Below are 24,054 nucleotides of genomic sequence, written 5' to 3'. Positions count from 1 at the left end.
TACCCCCAGTGCGTAGGCTGAGCAAGGACATCCGGGAGACGCCCATTCCCAGCCTGCACCTCAAGCTCCTCAGTGTTGTGCCTGTCCCTGAAGGTAAGTGCCCATCTGGGGTGCTGGAGGCTGGCCCCCGTCTAGCAGGTCCCAGATGTAAGTATAAGGCAGTCCATTTAGGGACATGGCCCCTCATTATGAGCTTGCAGTAGGCAGCTTGGCTGTTCCACATCCCAGCCTCCTTTCCTGGGCAGAAGTCAGTGAACTCTCGTTGCTGGCCTGCGCCTGCACCTTGTCCAATGGTCTCCTCAGCAGAGGACACTGTGATGGGAGCCACAGAGGAGCTCCCTTTCACCTGCCTGAGAAAGCCTACTGTTGCTCTTCATTTTCAGGTTGCCTGTACCTACCCAGCTGGCTGCAGGCCCTACCCTGCCCCCACCTGGCAGAGCCTGTGGTGTCATTTCACAGGCAGACAGGCAGGCAGCCCCAGCCTCAGTTTGTCTCACCCCACCTCATGATCTTCACTGAACTAAGCAAGGCCCCTGGGGCCTTGGCCTTGCCTCTTGCTACCTGGCCCACTCAGAGCCTGCCCTGCTTGCCCCCTTGTCTACCACCCTTCTCCCTGTCTTCCTTTGTGTGGAAGGAGCTGGCCTTTTTCTCAGAAGTCTGTTTGTGCTTGTCTCACCCTTGGCTCCATGCTGGCCTGGCTTAGAGCCTGTAGCATGGTCAGCTATGTGAAAACTGGGAGGTTTGCCCAGCCTTACCTTGCATCCACCTTGTGGGAGGGTCTCAGTTTCCTTTCTTTAGGAGGGTAGAACAGGGCATGATCCTGTTGGATCAGGATTGGAAAGCCTCGGGGGTTGCTGATCACCTGTGGTCCCTGTTCTGACAGGTTACAGTGTCAAGTGTGAATACTCTGCACACAAGGAAGGAGTCCTCAAAGAGGAGATGCTACTGGCCTGTGAGGGTGGCACAGGTGCTTGTGTGCGTGTGACGGTGCAGGCACGCGTCATGGGTGAGTGAGAGGCACGTGGGAGGCTAGGGGGAAGTGGCTTGCCCGGCTGTGGTCCTGACCTTGTAGAGCTGTCCCCATTCCAGGCCAATCCCTGGGGTAGCTGTCTGGAGTGTGCCATGTGGGTGGGACCAGGTGCAGCATGCAAGCTGATATGCACCCTAACCTTGCAGACCGGCATCACGGCACCCCCATGCTGCTGGATGGTGTCAAGTGCGTGGGCGCTGAGCTGGAGTACGACTCAGAGCACAGCGACTGGCATGGCTTTGACTGAGATCAACAGCCGCCTTGCCCCTCAGCCTTAACCCCGCTGTGTCTCCAACTTGCTGCGTGATGGTGTGGCTTCCTCCCTCCTCCTGGGTGTGTGGGGTGGAGTGTCCCATGGCCTCCAAGACCCAGCTGCACCTGTGCCCACACCTCTCACCTCTGCCTTCATGTGCCACCACCCTGCCTCTCCTGCGACTTCCTCTCTCCCATCCCCTCCTCTCCGTGTGCCTCAGTCTCCTGCTGAAAGAAACTGGTTGAACCCCCAAGGAGGCTATCCGAGGAGGGGAGGGTGAGGGCCTGGGGTGGGTCCTACCTCCTGTCTACCCCAAGCTGCAGGGGCTTTAGCCAGGGTCTGGGAGAGGACAGAGTGGCTTTGTGATGCTGTCGCCCCATTGCTGCTGCCGCTCTGCCTCAACCACCTCTCCTGCCCCTCGTTCTTGCCCTGCTAACCTTGTGAGGAGGAGCGAGGTGCAGCTCCCAGCCCCTACCCCTCAGGTCTGTGATACTGGGTTTTTAAGTGACTGATTGGGATAGAAACCTAAAGAAATAAAACTTTAGTGGATATCAGAAGCTAGTGGTATTTTCTCTGGGGTCCCTAATCCTTAGCAGGTGGACTAAAGGACTTTGCTAATTTGTTACTTATATTGGGAAGCCGTGGTGTGGCATGGTCTTGTAGCACCTAGCCCAGAAGAGGTGTGCACAGGTGTGACACTGGAGGCTTGGGACTAGGCACAGCAGCAGTTTGGATGGAGAGGGGCCTCCTGCCTTGCCAGGAAGTCTTAAGAAATTAGTTGTTGGGGATCCTTGACAGGGAGGCAGTAGCACCCCCTTCTGGTGGGTTCCCAGCTCTGTGTACAACTAAGCATTTAAAAAAATCTAGCCCTGTTCCTCCTGCACAACTCCCACTCGACTCCACTTGTGCGTGCCACCTGGCCATGGCTCCCCTTGAACGTAAACACTTTATTGTCACCTTAGGATGGGTTCTTAGACAGGTGGGACTGATACTTTGGAGGAAAGTGACATTTCACATTTGGGGAAACTGGCCCACAGGTGGTCAGGGATCACACAAGTCAGTTACTGAGCTGGGGCCATCCCCCAGCTCCTCCTCCTTCGCCTGTTCCCTCAGCAGCCCTTGTAAGGCTGGGATGAGGAGCAACGGGGCAGCTCATGGGCTGCCCTTGGGGCCTCTAGTAAGCTCCACCCAAGCCCTTTCAAACTGTCCTCACTGTAACACAGCCTCCCCAGTAGTCAGTCAGGCACTGCCCTTCTGCAGTTAACAGTCATCCTCGTGTTGCCAGCACATCCAAGAAGGTGCGCCTATCCTTGTCCCTCGTTTCCCCTTTCCCTTTCCCTCTGACGTGCAGTTGGGTTGCCCGGCGTCCCTGTGATTGGAGCCCATCCATCTGAACTTCATTCAGTTCACGTCCTGCACAACCAACCGTGTTTCCCCTAGCCTGGCCCTACAACCCTCAGTTTAGGGTTCTCTTCCGCTGCCTTCTCCTTTAGGTGTCACGCCCTCCACCAACCAGGGTTGCGTCCTCCTGCGAACCTCTTCGAAGAATTGTCCTGTTCCATTGGTTTTTGGTGGGGCCCTTCCAGTCAGTGGACCACCGCCCAAACCCACAGCAAGTCTCCAAGTGTCCCCACCCTCCCTCCCTCCCTCGACCTCATCTCTCCAGCTGGGGGCGCCGACTTTTGAACTAGTGCGTCCTCAAGCCCCGGAAGAGGGAGGGCCTGAGCCAAAAGGGGCTGGCACTGTACTGCGCCCTTAGTGGGAAAGAAAGTCAATAGCGGCGCGCACCGAGCGATTGGTGCTGACGTCTACGGCGGTGACCTTAATCTCGGTGTCACCAAACTGCATGGCTGCGCGGATCTCGCGGCGGCTGGGGGGCGCGCCGGCGCTGTCCTGGCCGCCCTCGGCTGGCTCGAGCTCCAGGCTGAGCGCGCCGCACTTGCGCACACCCGGGTCAGTGATGAAGCGTGCGTCTTCCGCAGCGCAGCAGTACAGGTTGATCAGTACGCGCCGCTGGCCCGGGCGCGCCGGGCAGTAGCTGCGGCGAACCTCTTCGCCCAAGGCCACCGACTGCTCGGCGGCCACGAAACGCTCGAAGACATCGGTGCACCAGCGACGGCCGTCGCGTACCAGCAGCTTGTCCGGCGGGTGGCGCCCGGGCACAAAGCGGTTGAGTACGCCCACGCCATAGGTGAGCGGCGAGCGGCGCACCCTCACCACGCCTGGCGCCTGACCGAAGAGTACGGCACCCTTGAGAATGGTGAGGCTGACGTCGTGCGGGACCACAACACGCAGGCCGCGGGCGCCCAGCGCCGCCTGCACTGCGTGCTGCAGCACTGCCGACTCTGCAAAGCCGCCCACCAGGAACAGCAACTTCACGCCTTGCACCTCTGGCCGCTCCAGCAGCGCCTCTGTGGGCCGGGCCGGGAAGGGGCATGACAAGGGTAGAAGAGAGAGGAGTGATTGGCGACTGCCGCTCCCCACTTGCATTCTCCTGGCAACTAACACCTTGCCATGCCTGTGAACTACTTCCTGATAGGGGAGACAATGCTTTCACTCGGCATTCTTCACAACCAACATCCACCTCCTAAACGCTTTCCCTCCCTCTACCCCAGATTGCATTTACAGTATTAACAGCCTACACATTGTGTGCCAGCCAGCATGCCCACAGGACATGTCAGCTCACTTGCCCTTATGATAGCGTTTGAGGACCCAATACTATCACCCCAATTAACTAATGGGAAAACCGAGGCACTAGAGGTTTTGTAACCTGACAAGACTTCCCATTATCCTTGTAGCTCTTAATCACACCACACTGCATGCTCCAGGTGGTTCAGGTGACACTGGGTCTCATCCCAGTGGATGGATGAGTGGCTGTTTCCGGGGACACTAATGGGCCAGAGACCTTGAGCCTATGCACTCACCTATATGCTGGATGATCCCATTGACTGTGGGCTGAAAAAGCTCATTCATGGCCTCACAAGACATCCGAAGCATCCCCTGGGAGGACCACTTCACGAAGTTCACACTGTAGGTGGCAAAGGGACACAGGTGTCTGTCGGTTGAGGTCCAGCTATTTGCTGCGGCTTGGAGTCCACTTGTTTCCTACCCCTGCCTTCAGGCAGGTATGCTTGATGCTCCCTGTGCACTGTGTTCTGGGTGGGCCTGCTGGGTGTTGACCCTTATCCCCACCCCACTCCACGGCCTGCTCCAGTCCTAGCATGAGGTCGCAGGAAAGGAGCTTCCCCTTTCCTTGGCTCAGAGGACCCAAGAAGCACTGGCTGGCAGGGTGCCCTGGTGCAGGCAGGGAAACATACACATCCCATGATTCTCCTTGTCCAGGTTAGACTCGGATTCCAGGGGTGGATGTGCTCTTTGGGTGCACTCACCCCTTTCTCCTACATGTATGCGCGCGTGCGCACAACTGATCAGGCAGACCTCCACCACTCCCTGGTGGATCCTCTTTACCCTGACATTCCCCATCTGCAAACCAAACCTCAAACCCTGAATCCTGGCTCTGGGCCCACCTGCTCCTGCGCAGGGCAGTCTCCACGTTGTGTCCTCGCTGCTTTCGGTAGAAGTCAATGAAGGAGAAAGGCAGCGAGATGTTAAGCGCCCCTGCCCGGTGCGGACCCGCTGTGCGTTTGCGGGCCTCGAAGGCGATGGTCAGATCCACCCAGGCTGCTGGTCGTTGCCTTTTGAAGGTGGAAATGAAGTCCTCTCCGAAGATGCGGCAGAGTAACTGCTCAAAAGCCAAGTCCACACCCACCGCGCCGTAGGGGCCTCCTGTAGTGGGCAGGAAGCAGAGGGCGTCAGCGGGCACTCGGCCGCCAGGGGGCGTTGCAGGGCCAGAGCGCGCCGGTTAACAAGGTCGCTGCACCTCACCAGATGCCTTGTAGAGCTCCTTCAGAGTACCATGGGGCTGCTCCAGCTGGTGCACGGTCAGGTCCACAGTGCCTCCCCCGCAGTCTGCCACCATGTAACGGTCCCCTGCGGAGGCCAGCTCAGGCACTCAGGGCCTGCTCGAATTCTCAGCCCTGAGTCCTTTCTGCTCCAGCCTCCAACCCTGCCCTAGATCTCAAACTCTGCGAGTATGCACGCGCACGCTCATGCCGTGTGTATGTATGTGTGCGCTTTCGGGTGCTTGATCCTCAGGCCACCAAACAGGCTTAGCATGGCTCCAGAGGTTCTTCAACTCATTCCGTGTCCTGAGAATCCCTCCAGAAGTGGGAGTCAGGGTTGTGGCTCTGAGTGAGGCGGGGGTGGGGGGGTGACTGTGAAGGGACTTCCAGGTTAGATACAGCAATGGAAGAGGAAGGGTTTAGGCAGTGTACCTTCCCCCATCAGTGTATGGTTACCAGCAGGGTCAGAGAAAAATCCCTCTATCCCTCTCTCACCTGCTTGCATTTCTGCCCACAGCTCTCCCACTCCTGACTCTACCAGGAATGTACGGCTGTGGCGGGACCTTCGCAGCTGCTCACGGGCTAGAGTTGGGGACAGCAGAAAAAGTGAGGTCAGGAGCTATCACATTCAACCCCATCCTCCCCACCATACCTCCCAGAGCACTGGAACAGCCAGTGCCCTTGACATTCCTGTGCCCGTGGAGAGCAATTGCCCCAAACCCAGGCACTGTATCTAACAGCTGGGAAGAGGTATTTCCTGCCACAAGACCTTCCCTACACCCAGGAGACAGCAGGCCTCAGCAAAATCAGGCTTAGAAGGTTTTGGAGGAGCTGGGTAGGGTAGGGAGGCCCCAGGAGTCCTAGGGGACACCGGGGGGCTCAGCTCCTGTTGGTCATGGTAGAAGGCATTTGGGAAGATGGTTCAGACAGCTCATAGATGTCTTTGGCTTCTATGCCTGGTTCTGGCAGTAGGATTGTGGGGTTGGTGGGGACAGAAGGGCTAGTGGGGAACAACAGCCAATGCAATCAGTTTAAAGGAAGATGGGAATGCACTCTGACTTCCTCCTTCGTCAGTGCCCACCTAAGCCCTGTACCTTAAGTCAGTGCCCACCTGAGCACTGCACCTCCAGATGGGGGTACACCAGGCAAGATAAAATCTCTGCGCTAGGATGGGACATCTCAGATCAAGGCTTTGTTATGCCCCCACCCCACTCCACCCCACCCCTAGGGTCCCCCTGACTAGGGGTGTACCTCCCTCCACCAGAGATTTGCTACTCCCTAAGATGAGGCTCTCTCCCCTGCATGCTGGACATCGCTAAGTGTCTGGTCCCATTGCCTTTCTGACCCTGTAAGGTCAACTCCTCTAAACCCTGCTCCTGCAGTATCCCTGAGGCAGCTCACCCTGCCGGAAGCTGGAGTCAATGGACCGGCGCTCGCCACCCAGTCGCCCACCACTTGGGGTTCTGCTACTCAGGTCCATGAGCTGGTGCAGCCGCAGCTTCCGGCAGTAGACGGAGGCTGCCTCAGGCTCCAGAGCGATGAGTAGCTGTTCTGCATTCTCTCGAGACACGAGGCCAGCCTGGAAGTAGGTGGTGGGCAGCACCAGAGGCTGTCACATCTAGGAGGACACCCTGGGGCCTGGGGATTTCCACCTCCTTCCCTGTCACTTGTCAAACCTCACCTATACTAGGTCTCTCAGGCCCCTTCATGCTGTGCAAATTTGGAGCAGCCTCATAGCCACCCTGTGACCAGGCAGGGGAGAACCATGGCATAGGCAAAGGGGTCACAGGGTTGACAGCAGGAAGAAATGATGGAACTGTGGTAAGGTCTTCTCACAGGAGCAAGGCTGGCCAGCTATGCACTGACTGCAGTGTTAGCAGAGACTTGAGCACAGTGTGGGGTGTAGTGAATCAGAGGAGATGGCGGGGGCCCCATTGGGCTCACCAGGCTGGTGTCAGACACTGGCCACAGGCTGCCCCACTCCCAGGAGAACTTTGTTCCTGAGAACCTGCTATAGCAGGAAGGAAATAGTGAAATTCCAGGCACCAAGACAGGCCAGTTCCAGGGTAAGGTGGGGAGGGGAAACCCTTAGAAGCTGGTATTTCCTCAACCAGGGCAGGGGAGCCCTTTGGGAAGTACTTTAGGGTTTGTAGGGTTTCCTAGAGCCTGACCAGGTGGGGCAGAGGGAGATGAGTAGTGATGAGACTTCCTGCCCAGGGCCAGTCCTTGTGGAGCTGACAGCAGAGGACAGCATGGGAGGAAGCAAGGCATGTAAACAGGCCAGGGGACTCGGGTGACATTTGTTTCACCTAGGGCAGCTTTGCTTCTGCCATGGGCTCTGCAAGGGATCAGCTCCTTCTAGGAACTAGCAATATACTGTGCAGACCTGGCTCCTGGGTCATGCCTGGCCCATAGGTATGTTGGTGTTAGGGGCCCTGGAATCCCCAGGGGGCCACAGGCAGGCTAGAGATGTCCTAAGGCAATGATAGCAAACCTTTTAGCTTTCAAAGATACAAATAGCCCTCTGCAACCTATGTGCCATAGGTTTACCACCACTGTCTGAGGCTCTGTTTTCCAAGGCCCCAAGGCTGGGGCCAAGCAATTTCTTCTCTGAGGCTGTGCCAGTGGAGAGGGTAGTGCCTGAGCCCCACCCTCTTCTTCTAGACTTTCATGTCTCTTTGGTAGGAACACCAGCACTCTGGCCAGAGTTCTCTTTCTGTTCAACAATCTACAATAGTGGCGGTAGCGGGGGGATGTCTTTAAAACACCAATGTCAGTCACAGTGGGTGTCCTCAGTGCCCTGCCTGCTGCTGTGTCAGTTGCTGTTGACTCAGCTGCCCTTTCTCCAGACAGCTACCCTCAGCTGAAGGAGACCCACCTCACTTGGACAGGTGGCCCTCCCACTCCCCTGCCACCAGTGACAGACTGATAGGGACCCTTGCCTCTCTGTAGCCAACTCAATGCTACATAGTTTTCCCTCAGCAGCTCCCCGAGGGACCCGGCTGAGGCAACCCTCAGAGGAACCACATCTTGCTCAGCTGTCTCTCCCGTCTTGCTTCCTCCTTCCCTGTCTCCTGAGACTCATCTTCAATAGACCAAGCTCATAAGACTACATGGTGGGCTGTGCTTCTGAGAAACTCCACTTCATGCTGATCTAGGCTATGCCTCTTGTCCACCTGACAAGACCCACTTCTCTTGGTGGCAACAACCAAAATTCTGGTGGAGGCAGGGGAGCTGGAGGTCTTTATGCAATGACTGTGCTTCCAGGGTGGCCATCCCCAGGGTCCTCACCCATGTGTGCTTACAAGGTAGGCGGCCTCCCGCATGAATTGCTTGGCTGGCTGCTTCCAGATGGCAGGCACTGTCAACACCCAGCGCACGGTGTCCTTCTCTGGCAGTGATGGGCACTGCTCCCTCAGTTCCTGCAGCAGGAGAGGTCAGGGAAGTGTGATAGCTTGTGTCTAGATCCTCCTACCCAAAGCCTCATGCAGTCATACATTGGCCTTTTTCAGAGGTGGCTGGATCTAGAGTGTGGTGCTGGGATTGATTCATCATGCAATGCTAGGATCCAAGGTACTAGGATTAAGGCTGTGAATGTTACTCATCCTAAGTAGTCTGAATAAGATAGAAGAGATAGAAAAAGCTGTGGCTGCCTGCCGCTTGCTTGTTCACCTCCTGCCTGTCATGAGCTTTTCCTCCTCTCCAGTGCCCTTCTGCCACGTGCTGCTCTGCCTTGGAGCCAACTGATTATGGACTGAAACCTCCACAAACTGGACCTAAATAAACCTTTCCTTCCTTAGCTCATGGGTGTTGAGTATTTTTTTCTTTCCAGCTGGCTTGGGGCATCTTCAGCCCTGCAGGGCCGCTAGAGGAATTAACCTCAGGAAGGACTTCCCAGTTGAGTTAGAAGAACCTCTTCCCTCCCCGTGTGGCCTGGGGCAGGTTCAGGGAGGGAGGATGAAGAAGTGGCCCTCTGGCATCTATGTTGGTGGATGCATAGGGGCCAGGTGTTGGAGAGGAAAGGAGTAGGAGGGGCTGGGAACCACTGGCCCAGTAGGCAGGGACAGGCAGCACACACCTGCAGGGCATGCTCCTTGAAGAAGTGCAGGGCATGGGCAAACACCTCCAGGGCTGGCATCTTCTTTCCATTTACGGCCTCTAGCTGGGTCTTCAAGGTGAGATCCTAGCAGAGACACGGGGTATCTCTGGAGGAGGCCATAGCTCTGCCCCCATTTCCTCGTGGCCTTTTCCTTAAAATCACCCCATGTCCTAAACTTTCTCCTTTTCCCAGTCTCACATTTGATGCCTTAGCCCCAGGGCCTCTCCTCAGCACCACCTCTCCTCTATCCCATCCCCACTCCGGGTCCCACCCATCTTAGCCCCACCCGACCCACCTTGGAGCTCTGCCTGCTTCTTAGCCTCTCCCCCATCACGCCCTTCCTCCCTTCCCTTGGTTGTGCCCCTCCTCCAGTGAGGCCACTTGGTCCCATCTTGGCCCTGGCTCCCTGGATGGAGCGCTGCCTGCTACATTGCGCACCGTGGCACTATGGATCTTCATCTTGAATTTCTCGAAGTAGAGCCAGTCCCGGGCCTCCTCAGGGTCCAGGTCATGGTAGTAATCTCGGGCCGTATAGCCAAAACTGTGAAAGGTGCCCTCTGGAGTCAGCAGTAGGCAGGTAGGAGTCTTCTGGTGGGCCACACCAGGATCCCCACCCTCCCATTTCCTGCAGAGACACAGGGAAGTGAGGTCAGCGACAATCATCCCTTTATGAACATGGACACTGGCTCTGCGACCAGCTGTATGCCCTGGGCAGGTCACAACCTTCCTGAGCCTCGTTCTTTTCATCTATACAATGGGAACAATAGTAATATCTGCCTTTTTGGGTTCTTGTGACAAGCAAATGGCACCCAGCCGAATTTTCATAAATGCTAGCCATGGGCTCCTTTCTGTCCATGAGGCCACTGGTCTCATCTGAGCCCCAATCCTCCCATGGAAGGCCACCATCTGACCTCTCCCCAAGCAGCAGGACAGCTGGTCTGGCCTCATATTTGTCTCTCCAGGACCTCAGCAGAAGCCTTCACCACTTCGCCCTCCTTAAAGCTGTCCCCTAAAGCCAAGCTCCTTTAGCGTCTTTCATGACTATTTCTATCTGAACCACCTTAGCAGCTACACTCAAGATCCCCAACACCTGGATGAGATGCGGAACCTCCTTCTCTGCAGCGGCTTCTGGACATCCACCTAGAGCTCCCTGCCCACTTCACAGCCTGAAAAATCCTTTGCTCCTTCTGTCTTCTGATACTGAGACTCCTTCAGACCAGATTCACCACTGCAGCCCTTTGGGGGAAGGAACCAGGAATTCAGGCAGAGGAAGAGCAAGTGCAAAAGGTTAGAGGTGTGAACAGCAGGGGGAGCCAGCCGCAGATCAGAGATCCCCTGAATACACAGCAGGAGAAAGTGCCAGAATGCCAAGGCTGGAGAATGGAAGACATCAAACAGCATGGCAGAAACACCACTGTTCTGATGGATTTCAAATAGCTGAGTGAAGAGGCAGGACCACATGTGCCTTTGGAAAGGAAGGCTGCTTGGTCTTCATAGAACAGGCGGGAGGGAGGAGAGGACAGAGGAGCTTAACCAGGGAGGGGGCTATCGCTGAGGTCCAGATGGAAGGGTGGGGCTGAACTAAGGCAGGCTGCCAGTCTTGGAGAGAAAAGGATGGATATTCTGGGGATTCCAGGGAGGCATGGCAATGATGGGGCTTGGCAGCTGGTGGGAAGGAAGGTTTGGCCAAAATGTCCCCCATTTATTTCCTGTGACTGTCACTTCTATAGGATAGAGAAAGTATCCCTTCATATGTGCCTGTCCCACCCTGGGCCAGCAAGGCCTCAGCTGTGCATGCTGACAGTCGTGCCATTTGGGATGGCCTGAAGCTCATGGACAGGGTTGAATGCCCACAGCCTCTGTGGCCTCTTGTCATGTGGAGGTTGCAATGAGAGGAAAAATTAGTCCAAGGTCCTGAAGGTCATGTGCCATGTATCTTTGGGGCAGTGACCTCTGTCTCTGTCCATTCCCTTCCACTCAGCCTCCCAGGCCCTTGGGAGGCCCCCTGTATCTCCTACCCCAGACTGGGCTGAGAGTTGGGGCACTTTCTGTAGCTTCACCACCTGGCTGCAGCCATGGTAAGACACAATCAAAGAATTAGGGGCCTGAGTCCAGGGGGAGTTGCTACACTTTGGATATATATAGTTTGGGTGCCCCCAAGTCTTCATGTGTGGAAATTCAACCTCTATTGCCAAGTATTAAGAAGGTAGAAACAACCCATTTATAACATTTGAGTATAGTTTTTTTGTTTTTTTTTTCGGAACTGGGAATTGAACTCAGGTCCTTGCTTTTGCCAGGGAAGCACTAATTCCACTGAGCCATCTCCCTGGCCCCATTTATAATGTTTAGAGGTGAAATCTTTGGAAAGTGAGTAGGACTAAAATAAAGTCATTAAGGCAAAGCCTTAGTGAACTCCTGGTAGCTTTATAAGCAGAGGGAGGGCCTGAGTTAGACATCGTATGACATTAATCCATACATACCCATGTTTATAGCAGCACAACTCATAGTAGCTAAAGCTTTGAAGTGGCCTATGTGTCCAAGGACAGGTGAGCAGAATTTACTCACAATGGAATGCTACTTGGCTATGAAGGATAAATTTGAGTCATTTGTAGAAAAATGGATGCATCTTGAGACCATAATATTAAGTGAAATAAATCAGACACACAAGTACAAATATCCAAGTTTCTCTTCTATGAGAAACCCTAAATATAAATAAAGACCAAGGTAAAATAGAGGTAATAGGAAACAGGGAGACAAGATCTTTGGGCAAAGGGAAGGGAAAGAAGAGGTGGAGGGAGGAGGAGGGAAGACTTGAGATGTGTTACGTACAGGTACCAACTCCTCACACTGTGTACAGTGCTTATTATGTACTGCAAACATGTACTGATAAAAAATTAAATTTTAAAAATTTCAGAAAAGGGCCCGGGGAGATGGCTCAGCAGAATAAGCGCTTGCCTGGCAAGCACAAGGGCCTGAGTTCAATCCCCAGTTCCACAAAAAAATAAAAAAATAAAAATTTCAGAAAAGAGGGAGAGAGAGGGCCGGGGAGATGGCTCAGTGGAATAAGCGCTTCCCTGGCAAGTGCAAGGGCTTGAGTTCAATCCCCAGTTCCTCAAAAAAAAAAAAAAAAAAAAAGAAAAGAAAAAGAAAAGAAAAGAAAAGAGGGAGAGAACAGACAGACACCCACATTTTCTCTCTTGTCATGTGATCCCTGCATCACTGTGAAATTCTACTCACCAGAACTGTGTGTTAAAGTAAATCTCCTGCCTCAGGTAAAAAGGAGGCAGTGGCCCACCTCAGGTATTTCGTTATGGTAAAAAAAAAAAAAGGACTAAAAGGAAGCGCTCAAGCAAAGCGCAACCTCAGAATGGGTTTTTTCAGACATCTCTTGTTCTCTACTTGGCATCACAGCTACAAAACTCCATCTAGAAATCTACCCTCCAGAAATCCCAGCACAACTGCTGAGAGGACGTTCATGTGGCACTTTCTATAAAGTGAAAAATGAGAGGAAAACAAACCCAAGCTACTGCCAAGAGGGCAGAGGACTCACTGGGGCGCATCTGTGCTGAGGAATACTGGGAAACTGCCCAAAGGAAGTAGAGCTGCGCATGTCTGGACACAAAACACCCGCCAATAGCGCTGCGAGTTGTGTGCTCCCCTTGGTAGCACAAATGCTAAAACTGGAACAAAAGGGGGATTAACAAGGCTTTTCACTAAAAGATAAAAAAGCAAGTTGTATGACAGGCCATTTTGTTTTCAAAATACATATATGCACACATGTGTGTGTATGTTTGTGTGTAATCCCAAAATAGATTTATGTATTTTATCACCTGTTATAGTCCCCCCCCCCAAAAAAAATTAAAATGTCTGCAGGTGAAAAGAGCATTTCAGCTGAGGTGAGGGGCTCAGACCCAGGGCTCATCCCTTATGCCTCTGTGGCTTTCTGGGACCAGGCCTGTCCCACCCCAAATCTTCCAGCCCAGCTGTCATCACCTCATCATGTGGATGGACTCCGGGTCACTGGTAAAGCTGAAGGCATAGCCGCTGGACGTGGTACCGAAGTCAATGGCAACTACCACAGAGAAGGAGGCCTGCTGGGGAACTCGGGCCTCTGGCTTCTGCAAATCCAAGACCTGGAGTCAGCGAGCAGCCCGCAGGAAGCGGCCAAGCCCCAGCAGGGCACTGTTCCCCTCCCCAGGTCCAGGCCCACCAGCCCGTGCTCCCCTCCCATCCCCACCTCTCCCAGGCTCCAGGCTGAGCCTAGGACAGGCCAACTATTCAGAAATCTCCAGCACTTCAAGTCACCCTGGCAGATGGTTGCTTTCCTGTTTCCAGTTCTCTACCCACCTCTGCCTGGATGGTCTTGCCCAGTCCCCCCCCCCCTCCAACTTCACAGTATCCTGTAGCCTGGGCCCAGCTGGGAGCAACTGTATCTTCTGAGAAGCTTTATAGCACATGGACCTGTATTTTACCCTCTGCTCTTTGGGGCCACAGTGACACAAACCAGGCTGATGCTGTAGCAGACAGGAGAGACCTCGATATAGGCAGCCTGGGAGAGGCCTGGGCTTCCTGAGAACAAGAGTGTCCAGGCTGGATCCCCAGGGCAACACCATCCTTTGGGGGTAGGGGCTGGGGGAAGCTATGTCCTGGAAATACCAAGCAAGTAGTTTCCTAACTGCTTTTAACAGCATACCTCACTTCCCCTAGATACGGCTTGAATTAAGATGGGCTGTGGCTGGCAAGGAGGGAAGGCAACTCTGGGAGGCCTCAGGGCTTTAAGGACTTAGAAAAACCACATGCTCACCCTACAATCTGCCCTGGCCCTTGAATGTCATTCTGAAGACGGGAGCATGTGGAGGTAGTTACATAGGGCTTTTTACCTTCCCAGTAGAATTGTTACCCTAAGGTCAAAGCCACCTAAGGCTAATCCTTTAGGTGGGCATGGGACTTGCAGCATGGTGGCCTGGCCCTGCCCCTGCCTTCTCCCCATTCTTAGTCCAGGCCCAGCACTCTCTGTGAGGCACAATCCTTCTCCACATTGCCTAGGTCACCCCCCGCCCCAGCCCCTCACCCTGCTTACTGGTGACTGTGAGGGTGTGAGGGGGGCAATGCCACAGCTTTCCTGGGTCCTTGGGGAGCCGGGTGGGCTGGGCACTGGGGAACGCTCTGGGCTGGAGCCTGCAGAGAAGAGAAGGCAGGTCACACTGGCATGATCAGGGAAGCTGGGCTCCTCGCCTGGCACCAGAAGGTTCACCATCAGTCCTGCAGGGGCAGGGGGACTGGCATGGTGGGAAAGACATGCTTAGGCAGGGGCAGGGTAGGGACCAAGAGCCCATCGTCAGTTTGGGGCTACCTTGTCCTGGGCTCACTACCACCTCAGCATCTCTGACACACACTGTGGGGGACAGGAGGAGACAAAGAAGCGCTGTATACTGAGGAAAATGAGTCTAGGGACAGAAGGGAAGGAGGGATGGGGGGGCGGCAGTGAGCTCCTGGGGTGGGGGTGGAAGGTGGAAAAGACACAGAAGGGAAGTTACAGATACAAATGGCTGGGAGGTGGGACAGCCGGCCCAGAAGTGAGGCTGCTCCCCTCTACCCTAAAGATGGCCACATGGTTCTAATCAGCCTTGGCGAAACCTCCCCTCCCCCACCCTACAAGGGCCACCTCAGGCCCAGCTGGCTGCCTGGGGACGTAAGCAGGAGGAGGAGGGCAGTGCCTCTCCCAGACCAGCTCCAGGACAGCCAATCACTAGGGAGTCTGGTTACCTGTGCCTCAACACACACACCTCAGCTAGTGTGTGACCCTAGCAGGTCCCCAACTCTTGCTGGCCTTGGAGTAACCCAGGAACACATTCCAGGGTTCTGAGAAGTACACAGCCAGCACAGTAGTCTGCCTAGATACTAACAGGGCAGGAACATGGTGGCCACATTCTGAGGGCTCTTCTTTACCCCTCAGCCAGCATAGGCTCAGCCCTGCCACCAGTCCAGCCTGAGAGGCCATGTTGCTGTGACTAGAGCCTGGGAAGGGAGGCAGGAAGGAAGGCTGGCCTGCCAGGTCTTTGTGAATGGACTTCCTGAGGCGTGTCCCTCCTGCCTGGCGGCCTCCCTCCCCTGCCAGGCCCAGAGCCGCTCCCAGGCCAGGCCGGATGCGCATGCGCACAAGGTTGTACATGGCTGGTCCACCTGCAGAGCAGACCAGCGACAGTGTGTCCCACAGACACACTCATCCTGGGTCCTGTGCACCTGCCCTGCACAACATGTACACATATGTATCATATATAGTCATGTGCGCACAAACCCTGCCTACACAACACACGTGCATACGCCCCCGCTCATGTACACACAGGGGGTCCTGTGAACAAATCCACCTTGTACACGCAGGCCTTCTACATACACACTCCTATACACTCACTTCATACACGGATCTGTGCACAAGACCCTCCCTGCAAGTATGCCCACAGCTACATTCCGACACCGAGCACACAGACCACTCTGCACATGCAAGCGTGCATTTCCAGAACAGCTCTCAGCAGCCACAGCCAGGGGTGGGTGCTTGTATAGGGGTGCAGGGAGGCAGGCAGGGTAGAGTGCCAGGGTCTTACCGATGTACAGCCCCCGAAGGCCCACCTCTGGGACAGCCAGCATTCTCGCAGGCCCTAGAGCTGTCAACAGGAACAGACAAGCAGAATGGGGTTTACTTCTTTCTTTGTTCTTTCTCTGAATGCTTAGTTTATTTATTTACCTCTGGCTGGAGTCTTTTGAAGCGTATCATCACATTGTTTCACCTATAAACTCTTCAATATGTCTCTCCAGCAGATAAAGACATTTTTAAAAATCCCATTATAACCCATCATATGTAACCCTAAACTTACAGCAATTCTTTTGTCTTATCTAAAGCTCAGCCTCACAGGCCCAGCTTATGTCAAAAATGGTTTTCTTTGCAGAAATAAGGAGGATCCTTAATGCGCTCTGGTGCCAGGTGCTGGGTGAGGAACTCTGTGCTCTAGAGACACTGTGCCTATCCAGGTGACCCACAGACAGGTGGCTGAGCTGATCACCGTCACACAATCATGGAAGTGACTTCTGGTTTACAAACATTATAGAGGGCTGAGAAGGGGACAGCAGGCTGGGAGAGCGTCTGGGCCCCCAGCACCCTTCATTAGACTTGCTTTTGTGTGAAGGGCAACAGCAAATCTTGAATGTTTAAAGTGGCAGCTTAGAGGCGGAGCATGACTCAATTTGCTTTTTTTGGTAGGGGATACTGGAGATCGAACTCAGGGCCACAGACATGCTAAGTAGATGTTTTACCATGAGCTACAACCCCACCCCTTAAAAAAATATGTTTTTTGTATATTTAAAAATTGAGACAAGAGGGCTTGGAAGATAGCTCAGCGGTCCAAGTGCCTGCCTGGCAAGCGCAAGGATCTGAGTTTGATCCCCAGTACATGCCACGCCAGCCCCAGAACCTCAGGCACACTGTGCCTGCTACAAAACCAGGCATGGTGGGGGACCGGGTAGATAGCTCAGTGGAATAAGTGTCTTGCAAGCTCAAGGTCCTGAGTTCGATCCCTGGTACCACACACACAAAAACAAACAAACAAAAAAACCAGGCATGGTGGTGCATGGCTGTAATCCCAGTGCTGGGGAAGCTGACACAGGAGGATTACTATGAGCCTTGAACTGCATAGTGAGACCGTGCAGCAAATACATGAAAAAAAAAAAAGTGAGATAAGGTCTTGCTAAATTGTTTTCCAAGGGCTGGAGAGATGGCTCAGTGGTCTAAAGCACCTACTTGAAACAAGCTTGGCAAAGCACAGGGACCGCGGTTCGATCCCCAGCACCATGTGCCTGCCAGACCCGCCCCCTGGTGGGCTGAGCTGGCCACACACACACACAATAAATAAAAATAAATAAATATAAAAAAAAAAATTGTTTTCCAGGCTGGGCCTGAATTTGCAGTTCATCAATTCGCCTTCCTCAGCTTCCCAGAGCACTGGGATTATGGGTGTGTGCCACCACACTCAGCTTTGATTTGCACACTAATATGCTCTCTGGCTGCCTGGGGAGAGGGGACCACAAGAGACAGGAGCCCAGCTGGAGATAGTGGTGGCTGTGGGGCTTGAGAAAAAAGTGGGGACATCTGAGGCCCAGTAGTTAGAATCACAGAGCTGATTAGATTAGATGGGACTTGGGCTTAGGAAGATGTCGAGGTGCAGTCCTCTGGCTCAAAGCAGGACACGGACAGGGAGATGAAAAGTACTGGAGAAGGGGCAGGCTGGCAGGGCACAGTGCAATTTGGAGCTGGAAGTAACAGAATATTCCAAGTAGCCAGATGGCAGATGATCAGGGAGAAAGCTGAGTTGGAGATGTGCATTTGGGAGCATTGTCATGGGGCACTTGGAAAAGAGCAAAAACGGAAAGGGAAGGGAGGCAAAGTGACAGTTAAAGGCAAATAGGGGAAGGTGGACTGTCAAAGGGATAAAGCCCTCCATGGTTTCCTGAAGACTGTGATGAGAGAATTCAGAGAAGCTAGATGTTTTAAGAGGTCCTTAGATAATGCAGGCATGGGGGCCCAATCCTGTAAACCCAGCTAGTCACTAGGCAGAAGGGTCACAAGTCTGAAGTCAGCCTGGGCAACTAGCGAGACTGTGTCAAAATAAAACTTTAAAAGGATGAGGGATGCAGCTCAGTGACAATGCACTTGCCCAACATCGAGACGCCCTGGGTTCAATTCCCAGTACCATTCTGTTAGATGAGACTGACTTACTGTCTTGTAAGCCAAAGGCAAGTAAGCCCAGGTGAGGAAGGAGCAAGGGGTGAGAGAACCGAGCTACACTTCTGGAGAAACTCGATGAGAACGGGGATAGATGTGGGGACAGTGGCTGGAGGGAGAGCCTCTGGAGCCCAGGCTACAGGCAGGGCCCTGCAAACCCTGACAGCTGTTACCTGAATCCATCATGGTCTCAGGCCACAGCACTGGCATCCCCCTGGAACGTGCCAGGAATGCAGAACCTGAGCTCCCTGCCCTGCTGAATCAGAACTCCTAAGCAGGAGAAGCGTTGCTCAAACGTCCCTGTGTTCATCACGGGTGTCACTGTCCTTTTATCTATGGGACTGGTTGCTTCTCTAAACAAAGAGAAGGGCTGCCCAGGGCCCACTCCCACTCCTGGTAGCCTGGTCAGGAAACTTTACTAACAACACAGACAGACACAGGGCTGGGCACTGGCATGCACATACACACATGTACACGCCCTTGTTCCTGCACAGTTTACACAAATCCAGCCTCAACATGGTCAGACACCCAGACTCCCACATGCCCCTGTAAGCCTAGGGCACTCTTGCATGGCCAGCCCCATGGAAACTGCCAGACACATGCAGTCCTGCTGTGCCCCATGTCAGTTGGATGCCCAGGATTTACAATCAGGAGAAGGGCAGAGCCTGGCTGTGGGCCCTTGTGTGACAGGCAGGAGATGCTGAGAAAAAGGGAAATCAAACAGAGGGAGTCAGTAGGGACCTCAAGAGCCAGGGACAGGAGCTCAGCTCAGACTGACAGAGTGTGTGGTGCAGCTAAGTCCCTCCAGCACTCTAGGTCCAATACTGTCTATTTTTTCCAAGTCTACATTCATTGACATCACTGTTGGTAGCTTGAAACCAGCTACAGTGGTAGTATTTCCAACATGGAACTTGACAAGGCTAAAATCCACGGTTTTTCCCTCTCACACAGTTGCTAATAAAACATTTACCAGCATACCGCTGATCCAGGGAACAGGGGAGGGGCCAGCAGTCCTATGTGAATGGCTTAATTCCTTACCACAGGAGAACTGGGCATTTCTTTTGTGCTGGCCTCTGTGCTAAGTGCGGGAACCAGTTTGTTGAATGACTGACTGAGTGAATGAATCAACGGATCTCTATGAGCCAACGCTATTGGACCTGCAAGAGAAACAACCTAGTATTGCCAGGAAAAGAAAACTAAGCCATCACTGGATTCCTTGTCCCAGCTATGTGCCTGCAGTCCCCCCAGCCCTCCGAAGTTTGTCACTTTATCTCCTGAGTATGTGATCTGAGGACGGCCCCTACAGGGGGTCCTTCGGATGTTAAGGACTTATTATGGCCTCAGTGTAGTGCATCATTGACCTCTCCACACCTCAGTGCCTTCTCCTATAAAATAGGTACCACATGTGAGTACCACGTCCAGAAGTGGAAGGTGTTGATGAAGGCAAAGTGAGGAGTATTCTTTCTTTCATGACATTGATTCTGAATTTTTCCTTGTTAGAAGTTTTCAGTCTTACTGAAGATTTTATCTCGAGTTCTTTCAGAAGTTAGAATCAATGTGTGTTACAGAGGAATTTCTCACTGATTCCTGGAGAGGTGGAGGTAGAAGGGGTGACAGCCAAGTAAGTATGCACATATACCCATGGGACCCTGCTCAACACCCATGGGATCCTGCTCACCTCAGTACGTACCCACACCCAAAAAATTCAAGGCAAAGCCAGGCTTAGTGGTGTATACCTGTAATCCCAGCACTTTCAAGGCTGAGGCAACAGGATTTCTTTGAATTTGAGGCTAGCATGGGCTACACAGTGAGTCCAAGGCCAATCTGAATTACATAGTAAGATCCTGTCAAAAATAAATCAAGAAAAACACCACCAACAAAAAAAACCCACTGAAGGTCCGTGCTGCCATAGGGCTCAGGACGATCTCACTGCCCAAATTTGGTCAGGGCAGGGTCCACAGCTGTAATGGGGGCAATAGGTGCATCCCTAGAGACCCACTAGTTTCAGACTGCTGATGCCTATGGGTTTGATTTACATGGAAAGTAACTCCATTTCCTGGCTGCAAGCGCTTGCCAAATGGCCTCCACCCTGACACCGACCCTACCCACAGGCAGACCCTATGACCTGCCCACGGACTGACCTCTAACCCTTGGCTTCATGCTGATCTCCAGTCTTCAGATACACCTGACCCTTGGTCTTAACTTCTGCCCACAAGGCACTGGGGAGAAGGTGCAGCCAAGTAGGCCACTCACAACCAGCAACTTCCCAGTGCTCTCCCCAGACTGGGGGTTCTCTCAGACTGGTCCCCACTTGTGGCTACTCTGAGCCTCTCCTGCCTCCATGCCAAGGAGCATGCGGCCTCTTTCGTGTGGAGCTTGCCAACAGTCTTCTACTCTTTTTTTTTTTTTTTTGCGGAACCGGGGATTAGAACTCAGATCCTTGAGATTGCCAGTCAAGCACTTATTCTACTGAGCCATTTCCCCGGCCCAACAGTCTTCTACTCTTAACCCAAGCTCTCTTGGGGATCCCAAGACATGGCCTCCAAATAAGGGGTGTCAAGGGTGGAGGCTCATTCTGCTAGGCCCTCCTGGTGCTTCTTAACCAACTGAATTACCCTTTCTTTCTCTCCCCAGGTTGACAATATCCTAGGATGTTTTTTGCCTGACAGAGAATTCTCTTGGGATGAGGTGTTCAGGCTGGCCCCCTGGCTCTGCAGATGTGTGGTGATGGTGGATTTCAGGGCTTCACCAGGTGGTAGTGAGGACAAAGAGTCTACCTGGGTTGTTACCGTTCACCTTCTGCCTGAGACCCTGCCTCTCTGGCCCACTGATGCCTCTATCACCCTGCCAGTCCTTTAATGAACAGGACTATCAGCCAACTAAATAAGGCCACAAACATTTTTCCCCAGCCACAGATTGGGCCAACTACCACGGCCCAAGGGCCAGATTAGAAATAGCACCCAAAGGGCTGCCCCATCTTGTACAAAGGAGAGGAGGGGGCTGTTTCTCCTGTGTTCGGGCAGGGATGACAGGAACTGCAGCCCATGATCCCTCCCTGTCTTCAACTTGGCTTTCCACACACCCTGCCCTTGGGTCTGCACCAGCAGCAGTCAGTTCACAAACAACCTCTTTGCTTCAGGGTGGGGAGGCCCTCCCATCTCTGCCACAGACCTTGGTCACCACCCTGCCCACCCTAGCTCCTAGGCCAAATGCTGTCCCTAGGTCCTGTGTCAGCACACGCGGCCTCCCTCCCAGCTCTCCTTACCCCAGCTTGCTCCTTGTGGGAGCCCAGATCCCACCCAACATGAACCCCCAAGCTGGCCTCATAGAGGGAAACCTGGATCCCGGGTACCCTTGGCCACCCTCTCCCATCCTGGGACCATAGGGTCTGGGGCCTCCTAGCCACCTCCCAGCACACTCCTGCATTCAATCCCCTGGACTCCATCTCAGAACTAGGCACCCGTCAGCACAGCTGGCTCCCCCAGGCCGGAGCCCAGCCCACAGGGCTCTCCCGCCAGGCAATAGTCTGAGCGCCTGAGCTCCGCGCAGCGCGTGTGGGGTCCCAAAGCCCGGGTAGAAGCACGCGCAACGACACAGCTGCCTTTCCGCCGCAAGTTCACCGAAGAGTGGGGTTTGCAGATCTGGGCGGGTCTCAGCCGACGGCCGAGATAGCCCTCCTCGGCCCCCATCTCACCTCCAAAGCTCACCTCGGCCTTTAGACAGCTCGACCCGGTCCGACCGCCTGGATCCCCGCCCGCGGCACGCAGCCCACAGTCCGCAACCCACTGCCCTCGACGTGCGCCTCCCCGCCAACCCGCCCGCCAGCCCCGCCCGCAGTCACTCCCCTCCCCCTTTCCCCTCCCCCTCCGTCTCCCTGCCCGAATGGCTGCTCGCCCGGCCCAGATGTGCGGGAGGGGCGGGGCCTGCGCCTCCAGGGGGCCTACCCAGCCCGGCCTCCGTCCCCCTCCCGCACCAGCCGGGGTAGGGAAAGCCGAGGGCTGGGGAGGAAGGGTGGGGAGGAGCGGCAGAGGAATTCCAGACCCTCGCCGGCCTCCTCCCCCGCCGCCCCTTCCTTCCTACAGCCCACCTCGGGGCTCAGCCTGGGCGGCCCACCTGCGACCCCGCGGCAGCGCTCCCAGGCTTGCGGCCTTGGTCTCCAGCATCGTTCCTTTGCTTTCCCAGCTGGGTCCCCAAGGTCGGGAGATGAGGAGGCCTTGGGGCCAGTGCAGACTGGGACCTGGCCGGGGCCTTGCTCAGTTTCAGCAGCAGAGATGGGGGTTCTCCCAGACTGGGCCCCACTCCTGGCTACTCTGAGCCCCTCCTGCCTCCACGCCAAGGAGCATGCAGCCTCTTTCACGTGGAGCTGCCAACAGTCTTCTACTCATAACCCAGGCTCTCTTGGGGATCCCTAGACATGGCCTCCAAATAAGAGCTGTCAAGGGTGGAGGCTCATTCTGCTAGTCCCTCCTGAAGCTTCCTAACTAACTGACTTACCCTGCCAGCCCTCCTTGGCTCCTTTTTCTTCTGCCCCTGTACCCCACCCCCACCCCATCTACTTCTCTTTTTCTTTCTTTCTTTCTTTCTTTCTTTCTTTCTTTCTTTCTTTCTTTTTCTTTCTTTCATTTGAGACAGGATCTGGATATGTAGTTCAGGCTGGCCTTGGGCTCACTAGGTAGCCCACATTGGCCTCATACAGTAATCCTCTTGTCTCAGCTTCTGAGCGCTGGGATTATAGGTTCAGGCCACCATACCTGGCCTGCTTCTCACTTGTTATTTCCTTGTGTCTGCTGCCATAGGCAGCACACCCCTCCCATTTCCAGGGAACCACGTTTGTCCCATTTTTTTATTTATTTGAGACAAGGTCTCACTGTAATCCAGGCTGGTGTCAAATTTGAGGTGATCCTCCTGCCTAGCAGTTTCCCTAGTGCTGGGATTACAGGCATGTGCCACCAAGCCCAATTCCACATTTGTAGGGGCTATTTTTCTTCCTAGGCTGCTTTCCCTCCTCTGCCAAGCTCCTCAGATTATAATGTTACCCCTCAGTTTGCTGCCCTTACTCTCAGGGACACCACCTCAGAGGGTCTTCTTAATCTGGTGGTGGCTGGGGATGTGCTGTGGGCACCTTGTTGGGAGCCAACAAAGCATGCAATCCACAATCTCCATTCTGCCCCTGGTCACATGTCTGTCTTCCTGGTGTGTGTGTGTGTGTGTGTGTGTGTGTGTGTGTGTGTGTGTGTGTGTGTGACTGTGTCTTGAATCTTTGTGTTTGTGAATGTGTTTGCACTTGTCTGTGCATATGTGACTGGGTTCCCTGGCCTCCATCTCCTTAGAGGCTAAGCCAAGCCAGGGCGGGCGCAGTGTGGGTATGAGGCATAGGGTGATTCTGGCCCTTCTCACAGGCCTGCCTTTTGTTTATCTTTCCCCCTTCCACTCCCTTCATCCACCTGGCCTGAGGGATTGGTTCATCTCTGGGGTCAAAGCAGCAGGAATAAAGGCTTTAGGATGTCTGCACCCATACTTGGCATCCCCTTCAGGCCTCTTCTGTCTGATTTGGGAGCCACAGGCAGCACCCTTGGGCAGCTTCCAGTCTGACAGAGGACAGCAGATGTCCCCAGTGAATTCTTGATTGAGTCCACTGATGCCATAGAAACTCTGGGCACAAAGGTGATGAAAAGGGGTCTTATAGGGTCCTTGCCCCTCAACCTGCTGTGCCCTTTTGTCTCCCTCCTGCTCCTGTTCAGCACCATGCTGGCTCCACCCACTGACCTCACCAGCTTCCTGCTTCTCCCAGGCGGAGGGCGGACAGGGAAAGCTCGGTGGAGCAGCTGCTTCCCTGGCCAGACCTGGGCCTCTGCCCAGGCTCTGCCCATCCCAGCTGATGCTCTTGCTTCCAAACCTGCCCTCATCCATCTCTAGCTTGCAACCAGAGGAGTCTATCAGAGGTGCAAATCTGGTGCCTGCTGTCAGCACCACACTCTTCTGGCCTCCCCAGGGCCT

At 54.2% G+C, this 24,054-nt stretch overlaps 2 protein-coding genes across 6 annotated transcripts in view; one reads left to right on the top strand and one right to left on the bottom strand.

The window, feature by feature from the left end:
* CUNH20orf27 (chromosome unknown C20orf27 homolog) overlaps positions 1–1,834 on the top strand; it is a 14,096-nt gene extending 12,262 nt beyond the window's left edge. For 2 of the 4 annotated variants that reach the window (XM_004634262.2, XM_023718649.1), the window contains exons 5-6: positions 884–1,006; positions 1,177–1,834. In XM_004634262.2, the coding sequence (XP_004634319.1) occupies positions 884–1,006; positions 1,177–1,277 (224 nt within the window). In that variant the 3' untranslated portion in view covers positions 1,278–1,834. Of the gene's footprint in view, positions 1–16; positions 94–883; positions 1,007–1,176 lie in introns of all 4 variants that reach the window. The other 2 variants (XM_023718651.1, XM_023718650.1) reach the window with 2 other exon arrangements.
* Positions 1,835–2,894: 1,060 nt separating this feature from the next.
* On the bottom strand, positions 2,895–21,847 carry Hspa12b (heat shock protein family A (Hsp70) member 12B). 2 transcript variants are annotated; one of them, XM_004634259.2, is made up of 13 exons: positions 21,765–21,847; positions 15,887–15,946; positions 14,365–14,462; positions 13,278–13,402; positions 9,723–9,909; positions 9,264–9,368; positions 8,491–8,607; positions 6,587–6,764; positions 5,681–5,767; positions 5,169–5,273; positions 4,811–5,069; positions 4,208–4,311; positions 2,895–3,694 (listed from the first exon to the last, which is right to left on the bottom strand). In XM_004634259.2, the coding sequence occupies exons 2-13, from the start codon at positions 15,927–15,929 to the stop codon at positions 3,039–3,041; spliced, it is 2,064 nt and encodes a 687-aa protein (XP_004634316.1). In that variant the 5' UTR covers positions 15,930–15,946; positions 21,765–21,847; the 3' UTR covers positions 2,895–3,038. The 2 variants fall into 2 exon arrangements, with proteins under 2 accessions (XP_004634316.1, XP_023574383.1); XM_023718615.1 differs by having other exon boundaries at positions 21,752–21,823.
* Positions 21,848–24,054: the final 2,207 nt, after the last annotated feature.

The sequence above is a fragment of the Octodon degus genome, unplaced genomic scaffold (genome assembly GCF_000260255.1).
Source record: "Octodon degus isolate 3935 unplaced genomic scaffold, OctDeg1.0 scaffold00060, whole genome shotgun sequence".
Lineage (NCBI taxonomy): Eukaryota > Metazoa > Chordata > Mammalia > Rodentia > Octodontidae > Octodon > Octodon degus.
Note: the sequence above shows the minus strand (reverse complement) of the source record. Positions and strands in the feature narration are given on the sequence as shown.